At 34.2% G+C, this 10,372-nt stretch overlaps 1 protein-coding gene across 1 annotated transcript, besides 3 other annotated features; it reads right to left on the bottom strand.

The window, feature by feature from the left end:
- Positions 1-4,277: a mobile genetic element.
- A 1,853-nt stretch (positions 4,278-6,130) lies between these two features.
- TVAGG3_0856150 (protein of unknown function, DUF4106 family) lies at positions 6,131-6,545 on the bottom strand (the record flags this gene model as incomplete). The annotated part of the gene is made up of 1 exon (XM_051249518.1): positions 6,131-6,545. A coding segment is annotated over one exon (415 nt), but the record flags the coding sequence as incomplete, so codon positions are not given.
- Positions 6,546-7,469: 924 nt separating this feature from the next.
- Positions 7,470-8,389: a mobile genetic element.
- Positions 8,390-10,222: 1,833 nt separating this feature from the next.
- Positions 10,223-10,372: part of a mobile genetic element that runs on past the window's edge.

Below are 10,372 nucleotides of genomic sequence, written 5' to 3'. Positions count from 1 at the left end.
CGTCATTGACAAATACATAGGACATAAAAGTTTTACAGGAACAAAGTTTGGTCAACTAATGTCAACGTTATACTGCCAAAGTGTTTGAGTTCACTAAGGTTGAAAATTCTGCATTCGAATGAACAATAGGCAAAACCAGCAGAGAAAAGTATTGTTTATACGCATAAGTATCTTTTGGTCATAATAGTTTCTGTCGACATTCGAATAACACTTTGAACCTAAGTTTTGAAACAATATATAAGATTGGTGTGCTTAATGTCAATGGAATAGCCATTCCTTGTATGACACCTTTTCCTGTTATAGGAAACTGTTGGTAGTAAAAACCAAAATAAGTTTTGTATTATAGCTCATATCGTTTATAGTAAACTCAGTCGGACATAAACATAATGAAACCTGCTCTAGTTGCAGCACATGTTACAACCCGTACTTAAAGTATTAAATAAGTCAACAAAACCTGTTGGTGGTATACTGAGTAAGTATCTTCAAAGGAGTATTTTTTACCATTCACACAATAAAGTCTTCTGGTGGTCAAAAGAGCAAAACAGGCTTTAGTCGTCATTGTGTTTAAGGTTAGTTTACAATATCGTCCTTGAGGACTTTGTAAGTTTGTTGTTATAGAATTATATGACTCAGGGTTTTTAGTCGTAATAGTATAAACCATTTTGTCTTCTGCCATTTACTTAGCAAATAAATTTTAATGAAATGTTGTGGTCGTCAAATATTTTTTATAACGTCTGGGAAACTATATTTTAAGTTCAAACGTTTCACCTCCTTTCATAACGTATATCTTGTCAATGGCATTATATGAAACACCACAGCAACTAATGTCGGGTTCTATTTCTTTGATGTTTATATCGTCTGCCTCTGTCAAAAGTTCAATAGTTCTTTCAAAACTTCATGAGGTGCAATGACATATGAGTTCACTTTTACAGGGTTTGTGTTCGACCAAGTTTAACATTATACTTAAAGCTTGACAAATCTTCTCCTGAGTTTGAAGTTGTCTTTCAGTTGTTTGGTAGTCGTTTTCGAAATATCTGCAACAGAACTTAAGTCTCTGCTAACTTCAGGATATGTTGGTTCTTTTACAGGAACAATTGTTATACCATCTTCGTCTTTGTATGGTTTCCCCACTTCAACATCTCTGTCTTTGACATTGACAACAACACTTTGACTGTTTGTTTGAGTTGGTGAATTTAACTTCACATCTGCCACCGCCATTAAACCTTTTGAAACACTTACGCTTCTATTTTTCGGAAATGACATTTTACTTAGAATAAAAAGATGGACGTATTCGGATATCTCTTTGAATTGAAGCAGAACAAAGTTTACACACACAAACAATACAAATACATTGACAGAATAGTTCTTTACACAAACAATGGAAAATGTTATAGAATAGCAGTCTTTGCTGAACCAAAATATTTTCATAAAGCAAAGAAAGTTGGTATAACCGAGATGGTGAAAGTTCTTGACGTTGACAAAAATATAACTTCAAAACTGACCGATATTACTAAAGGAAAGTTTAATAATTACAATATTATGTCAAAACTGGCGTACTGTCAATATTTGACGGAGAGAAGTCAGTTCAAGAACAACTTACTGACCTGCTGCCAAAATCTGCTCGATGGAAGCTGTCGTTATGCCAATCTGAGGAGCCCCAGCAGGTTTCATCGAACGAATCTTCAAAAGAGCATCTTCCGTGAAAAAGTGCTATTGGTTTTGTAAACTTCTTTGCTTTCAATTCATCTGGACCGTCTCTGTCACCAGTATATTGTATTTGAACTGTACCAACAGTTGAAATACCACCCATAAAGTCTTCTGAGTCAGCAAATGGAATGCCAAGCCAAAAGTTTTGAACGGTCTCCATTTGTATATTGAGTTTTTTGACCACCTGTATGAGTCCATACTTTCACATATGGCATAATAGAACTTTGCATTTCAGGGTTAATAGTTGTTGTGAAGTTGTTGTTAAAGTTCATAGCATCTAATGTCAAGTTGTATGACCTCATATCCTCAACTGTAGAATATTCTTCTCTTGGATAATATTTGCCATCTATGTTTTTATATATATTTAATACCAGGGTTGTAGAAACAAGAATAGTCATTTATAGTTCGTCTGAACAGTACAAACATAGTATCTGCATGTTTCATTGCAGTTGTTTAAAGCAATATCTGTTCTTGCACCTGGTCAGCACTTTGGTTTCCAACTTCACCTGCAAAGTCTTTGACAGATATTTGGTGTATAGGGAACATAAGTGGAACTGCAATATATTTGGCAGCTAAAGCATTTGAAATATCTGGTCCAACATATAGACTGCAAGTCTGCTTTCTATTCTCTTGCATTCAAACTGTTCGCATGTGAACTTAACTGGGTCCCAAGCAGTTCCAGCAGCATTGAAATAATAGTTTACTTCATTGTTGAAGTTTGAGAAAACCAAAGTCTAAGTCAACTTTGTCTTTGCAAAATTCGGCGAATGACGTTTGATTTTCCCTTTACGTCTGTAATAGTGAATGGGTCTTGTGTTGGTGCAATGACTAAGTTATTTTTGCTTGGAGTAAGTTCAATAGAAATTTTTCCTGCCCAGTTTGGCAAGTATCTTAAAAACCTGAAGATGAGGAAAGATGACAAAGGAACTCTAAGTTTCAGTTTTACTTTGGTTACTGCTGCTGCAGTTTGTCCAGAAAGGTCAACATAAACTCCTGGAACGTTAGGGTCAAGTCTTCTTATTTTTTCAATATTTGCATTACGGTCTGTTTGTTCTCTAGCTTGTGGTTGTACTGAGTTTCTCAAAGCGAACCATTCATAGTTTGCCCATGTTACTGTTTGAACTAAGTCAGAGTTAGAATATATCTTATATCCCATGAAAACTTCTGGAGCATATTGGTATCCGACATAGAAAATTCCATTGCAACCTTTTTGTCAGACAACTTGGCAGAAGGTTTTATTTCAATGTTCTTGTTCCACGTATAAGAATGAGTTGTCAATAGAAATAATGTGAAACCTGTCGCAAGCAATATCTACTGTTGTTGAAGAACCTTCTCCAAACTCACCTACGTTTCCATAAGAAACAGCAGTTGTAATTCGTAAGTTCCAGGAACTATTTCTGACCTTCTAATGCATTGTCGCATTCGTTATACATTCGGAAACATTTCCATTCATGGCATCCAAAACTGTTGGCGTTATATTCTGAGCGGCGTACATTTCATATGGGTAAAAATATAGAATAGTTGGATTTATGTGTCATAATAGAACCCACTCGTACCAAGCTTTACTTTCTTCCTGACTGAGTTTTTAATCTTCTTTTTCCTTCATTGCACTACTTTCACTAGATGAAGTTACTTCTTCACTACTTTCACTTTGTTCTACTCTCTCTTTTCTTTGGTGTCGCTTGGTAAACTTGCCCTCTGCTTCAAGTTGTTGCATCTTTGCCTCATGTTCACCTAGTATGTTGTAAATTTCCCATGTCCTTTTTGCCTTTGGGCTCTGGTCGCCCATCTCAGGTAACCTATATCCTAGAAAGAGTTTGTCATAGTTTGTATTTGAGTCGTCGCTTATTGTTTGCATGACTCTTTCCTGAGTTTCCGGTTCAAGCTCTTCAAACAGAGCTTGTCCATATGGAATAAGCTCGTTTCCAAATATATGTTTTTGTAGCCATTCTGGTTTTCTTTCCATGTTACCAATAATATCTTTTGTGAATGGGAAAGCTTTTACCCAATGTTTCAGGTCTTGCGTCATTTATTTCTGTAGTTGGTTTTATTTTGTCAAGGAACATGTTTTTCAATACTAACATTTCATTTGGTACTGTCCATTTGAGTTTTCTTAAATATTCATCCCTTCTCGGTTCATTGTCTGCAAAGTAAGTTTTTATGACATTTTGCAAACTTTTCGTTTGCAAGGTCATGTACAATTAGGTTCTCTTCCTTCTCTCTCCCTAACTCTTTCTAAACTCTTCACCAAATATACATCTCTATGGTTCTGTGTAGTTCTTTGAGATAAATGTTTTAGAACGTCAGGGTTTATATTTCCATCAGCCATGTTCATTTCATACTGGTCAAAATATCTGCATCTTTCATATCTTTCAATGGCATTAAAGCCGCGCTGGAAAATACCAGCTATATCTGGTTCACCATTCACTTCCATTGCGTCTACAACTTCTTGGAATTGTGGTTGTAAGTTTATGAACCACCTATCCGGATTAGCTTTATGACCCCATCTCATTGTAGTTCCATAGTCTGCAGAAACAAAAGTAGGTTTGTTTTCCACATTGGTTAGGTTCTGAATGAACTTTAAACAATGTTTCATTTCTATATGTTTTGTTGAAATTTAACCTTTTATTTCACCGAGTTCAGCCAAAGATTGAACGTTATATGGTCGTAAGTAAAAAGGGTTATTGTATTTTGCGTACATTATTTTCAGTACTTCCATTCTATGCTGAATATTTTCATCTGATGTTGGAGTCTTTTGTATGTCGGCGAACATTTTTCGATATTCTTCTACTATGTCAGCCGAATTTTTCTTAGACTCTTGGAAAGATTCCATATTCTCCGCATACACTTGTTGAAGGTCAAGATTTTTCGGCTGTTCCAAATCTTCATCTAGTTCTGTGAAGTTAGTTTCCAAAGGAGGGATTTGTTCGTTTCCTTCAGGCTCTTCTAGCTGTTGTTGCTGAACTATCTTCCATGTCTGGTTGTATCTGAACTTCTTCCTGTGGAGTTTCTTGTACCTCATCTGCTGGCATTTCATATATTCCGAGACCGTTTTTAACAAGTTCCCTATTTAAGTCATCCGCATTCATAAGCCTTTCTTCTTTCGTTCCGTCTCTATTTTTTACGCGTTTCATGATGAGAGTTGAATTATCATTTATCTCTGACATCAAATATCTCGGAGTAAATTCATTCATGTCATTTGGATGATATGCTATTAAATCATATCCCTTAGCGAGCTTGTATTTTCCAGGTTTGAAATTATATCCCATTTGGTGCTGAACCATAAAGCTAAATAGGTTCGGGTCAGTATTTCCTTCCTTGAACTTTCTAATAGCTTCTTTATATCTGTCACTAAAGTCAAGAGTATCTGGGTAACCATAATCTTCCTTAAGCATTTTTAAGAATTCTTGGTTTCCTTGTTCTCTACTTCTTTTATGTCCTTGCTCTGTTTGTGCTGGTTGTTGTGCAGGGTTTTGAACTGTTGGTTGTTGTGCAGGGTTTTGAACTGTTGGTTGTTGTGTTGGTTGTTGTTGTTGTGCATGCCTGTGTCTGTGTCCATGTGACGATGTAAATGTTTTAGGTAGTCCTGGTGCAGGTGCTTCTCTTGGAGGGTTTGGTGGTATATAAGTTCCACTAGCTAGTATATAAGTTCCACCAGCTGGTATATAAGTTCCACCAGCTGGCACATATGTTCCATCTGCAGCATAATGTCTTACCTGACTTTTCGTTTTTAAGAAAGCATTTACTAGGTCTGTTTTGGTCTGTTGTAACTCTTTTTCTTGACTTTCCACAACAGTTGCTCTAACGGCGTCATAGGCACTTTGAACTGCCTGTCTCGTTGCTGCATCTGTTATTTTCGTCATATTTTGTGCTACTTCTCTTAACTCTTTGTCGAAACCTTCAGACTTCAGTTTCTTTCCAGATGAGAAGTCGTTCACTAGTTTCACCTTACTATGAAGAGCTTCGAAGGCATTCTTAAAGTCAGCATTCATTAAAGCTTCATTTGAACTGTCTTCATCCGCTTGTATTTTTGTCCTTATTGACCTATAAGTTGGGCTGCTTTAGCGTTGGCTTGGGCATCTAACCAGTCATTATTAGCTTTTATATATTCTGCGCTTTTCATTGCCTTTTGCATGGCTGCGTCGTTATTTTTACTTTCTTGTGCTAAGTTTTCATACTGTACGGTTTGGTTTTGCAACTGTAAAAGTTTTTCTGCCTTTACATTTGCTTCAACTTCTTTTTTATACTCATCGCTATCCATATATGTCTTCAGGGCTTTTTTTTTATCTCTTCATCTTTCAGTACTTTATATTGAGTAGTATGGTTTTTCAAATTTATAACATCTTGTTCCATTTTTGCTACTTCTGCTTGCTTTTTCTGACACTTTTTTTCGCATATTCTTCTGTACTTAGTTCTTTCAGTTGTTCTTCTTTCTTCTTTTTCTCTACGTTTAACTCATTGAGTTTCTTTGTGTGTCTGTCATATTCTAGTTTCTTTTCGTTTTCACTTATTTGTTTCTGTATGTCTATGTTTGACTTTTTGACATCTGTTATTTGATTTTTGAGTGAACTCAAATTCATTTGACTTTGAGGGTTATAAGCTGTTCCGTCTGCAGCTCCACCATAGCCTGCCATTTTCGCTAAAAGTGCCGCTCTTAAACCTCCACTCTGTGCACCAATAACTCGGTTTAAAAGCATAGGGTTGCTTGACATTTGTTGCAACATAGTGGGGTCATTCATCATTTGTTGTTGCAACTGTTGTTGCGGTGTTAGTTTTACTATTGGATGTTTCAATGCTCCCTTCCTCTTACGTATATTCTTACGTAGCTTACGTGGCATTTTAAGTGAAGTAAAAAACGGTTTTTGACGGATGTTTATATGACACTTTTGTTCAGCACAAAAAACTACTCGGTCAAAGTGTTGTCAGTTTTGTAAAATAACCGTCCTATCTCATTCTATAAGGGGAAAAGGCTTCTCAAAGTATACTTCCTTGGAACGCCTGTAACTTTTCCTGTAGCGACGATAGACCCTTACTTGTCCGGACAAAGTTATACTATTTTGAGTGCTCTACAAAAAAGTCAACGGCTGGTCGGCTGGGGTTCGGTCCTCCTCTTGGGTCTTGGGCAAAATTTCTTAGGGGCTAGAGGGCACGAAGTGCCTGGAAGCCCCACTTACCTGACCTAGAAAACATTAGAATTATATGGATATATTTAAATTAATTATAAAAATAAAATTGAATATATTGAAGTTTGAGTTTATAGGTATAAAATTTTAGAGGCATTTTGGCTGAGAACTATGGTCTGCGAGGTACATGGATAGAATCAGTACCTCGCAGACTATAGTTCTCTATATGGCGCCGAAAAATTTTTGGTGAAATGTCGTCGCATTTCACCAAAAATTTTTCGGCGCCATAGGAAGAATTGGAGGGTGTGAGATACTATTACATGCTATAGTACTCACACCCTCCAATTCTTAGCCAAAACGGCTAAAAATTGCTCACAATTTCAACAATTGTGAGCAATTTTCAGCCATTTTGGCTGAGAACTATGGTCTGCGAGGTACATGGATAGAATCAGTACCTCGCAGACTATAGTTCTCTATATGGCGCCCAAAAAAAATTTATGATTGTTTTTTATCAAATCTTATCCATATTATTCTATTAATGTTAATTATATTTTATCAATTATATTTTTTAAATAATAAACACAAAATCCACTAATTTAAAATTGGCGCCAAATGTCACTTTTGCTAGTGATGCATTTCGAGTAGGGGTAATTTTAGCTAAAAGTGACACGCTTGTAAAAAGTGACACACTCGTGAAGGGTGTGATTACCGATCGGTCATTTCGACAGTTTAGAATTTAAAATTTTTTATGGAACTGTTGCGAGTTTCATAAAGAATTTAAGGAATATAAGCAAAGATTTGAATCAAAATTTTAGACCTAAGCCGCTCGATTCGCTCGCGGCTTCCGCGAATTACAGATCAGCAAAGATTTGAATCAAAATCTTCGAACTAAGCCGATCGCTTCGCTCGCGGCTTTCTTTATTATTTTAAATTTGCATATTTCCATCAAAAGTTCATAAGGTAAAAAATTTCGTTTATTTTTACTAAGAAAAAAAAGGTTTTTGATAATAAATTTATTTTATTTCGAAAAAGTAGCAATAATCGTAAAAGGGTATTGATAGGCTTGCTAAAGTAACTAATTTTAGCTGTCAAATACTTTTGTATTTTGAAGTAAATTAGTATAAATTTGTTTTTACTTTTATTTCGAAAAAGTAACAATAATCGTAAAAGGGTATTGATAGGCTTGCTAAAGTAACTAATTTTAGCTGTCAAATACTTTTGTATTTTGAAGTAAATTAGTATAAATTTGTTTTTACTTTTATTTCGAAAAAGTAGCAATAATCGTAAAAGGGTATTGATAAGCTTGCTAAAGTAACTAATTTTAGCCGTCAAATACTTTTGTATTTTGAAGTAAATTAGTATAAATTTGATATTATTTTAACTCCCTTTGAAAACCTCAATTTTCCATACAGAGGGAACGGGAATAGCATCCAATATTCCCTGAGAATGGTTGCGCATTCTCAGTTCCCTCTATATTTCGAACGAAGCTCTCATCGGTCTTTTTTTTAATACTAAACGTTTTTTTTCCCTGTCACTTTTAGCTAAAATTTGGGTTTGCCGATGCATTTCGGTATGATATACTCATGTGTTTTATATATCATATGCAAATTTCTTCAAAAAAAAGATTTGACAAAAAGTGACAATTTTATGAAGATGAAAGTTGGATTCTAGCATGATATTAAATCAAATTGATGCACAAAAATATCAAGTTAAAAACTGTAAATTCATTAAATACATCACCTACTTCTCTGGGTGTATTTATCTCAACTTATCTGAGAGTATATTATTCTTCGATTCTGTTTTATTTCAGGAAAGTTCTGCCATTGGATGCATTAATTATAGTAGTTATTCATATGGTTGTCCTTTGTACTTTCATATTGGAAAGTCGATTTTTTGTCAAAAAATATTTTCGTGTAAATGTTTTGGACCAAAACGTGGAATTGCAGTATCGATTACGTAATCAAAAAGTGATGTCCCTATGCAGACAAATATGACTTCTTTCTCTGATTGCCAAGTTGATGAAGATTGTTTTTATATGCATAATCTTGGGAATGTTCTTTTCTTTGAAATCAATTTCTCTTATGTTGAAGCCAAAACAGGCGGTGCATGCCCTCATGCCGGATTTATATGCTATAATTCATTGCATCAAAATTATATTTCTTATAAATGTCGCGCAACTACGGTTGCATATTTGACAACTGCCACAGGAAAATGTAAAAATTCGATTTTTCATTCAAATGAGTGTTCAACTAGTTTGATAAATACTTATGTTGGATCTATTTCTATTAGTAATTCTTATTTTTATAATAATTCTCATTATAATGTAGAAGGAACTGTTTATCTTAAAGATTGTTTTTATGATCAAATAGTTCAAGCAGCATCTTATAAAAATTGTAATATTATTAGTGATGATCCATTAACTTTGTTTAATTTCTATATTCCTAATGAAATATTCAAGATCAGAGCTAAATGTTCTAACTTAATTAGTCTAAATCTAATTTATAATCCATTTTTAATTTTTATTTTAATTGATATGCAATAATTATCGAAATATTGCTAAAAATTTGAAAATCTAATGATATTCGCTTAATCTCCAAAATTGGAAACTTTGCTCATAATTTTTCAGAAGATGTGGACCCTGGATTTGAAACTACTATAATTCATATAATTATGGGTTCACAATCTGGATTTTTAATTTCTTCCATAAATTTTGTGATAACTACTTCATAAATCATTAAGATGAAGTAAATTAATAAATTCCAAAAAGTGACATTTATTGTTATGAAAGTCCAAACTTAAAATGATTTTAGATAGGATTGATGCCCAAAAATTTCAAGTTAAAAGTTGTAAATTCATTAAGTATAAAACTCAACTTGCTGGATGTGTGTGTCTGAGCTTGTCTGAGAGCATCTTATACATTGAATCAGTTTTATTCCAAGAATGTACTGCACTTGGATATGTATTTTATAATGACAGAGATTTTGGCTGTCCTTTGTTTTTTCATATTGGAAAGTCGATTTTTTGTCAAAAAATATTTTCGAATAAATGTTTCGGACCAAAACGCAGCATTGCAGTTTCGTTTACACAATCGATAAGTGATGTCCCAATGCAGACAAATATGACTTCTTTCTCTGATTGCCAAGTTGGCGGAGATTGTTTTTATATGCATAATTTTGGTAATGTGCTTTTCTCTGATATAAATTTCTCTCATATTGTAACGAATGGAAATGGAGCATGTCCTCATGCAGGATATAATTGTTATAATTCTTTGCATCAAAATTATATTTCTTATAAATGTCGTTCCACTTCCGTAGAGTACTTGTCGACAACGAATGGAAAATGCATAAATTCAGTATTCCATTCAAATATCTGTTCAAATAATTTGATTTTAAGGGTATAGTAAACTCAAAATTCTAGAGTTTTGAGAGTGCCAATAAACTCTATAGGCCTATATATATCTATATTTTAAAGGAGAGGTTACGCCATAATATTTGATATTATAAATTATTAATTCAAAATAAAAGTAGAAAATGAAACTAATT

This window comes from Trichomonas vaginalis, chromosome VI, assembly GCF_026262505.1.
Source record: "Trichomonas vaginalis G3 chromosome VI, whole genome shotgun sequence".
NCBI classification, from domain to species: Eukaryota; Parabasalia; order Trichomonadida; family Trichomonadidae; genus Trichomonas; species Trichomonas vaginalis.
Note: the sequence above shows the minus strand (reverse complement) of the source record. Positions and strands in the feature narration are given on the sequence as shown.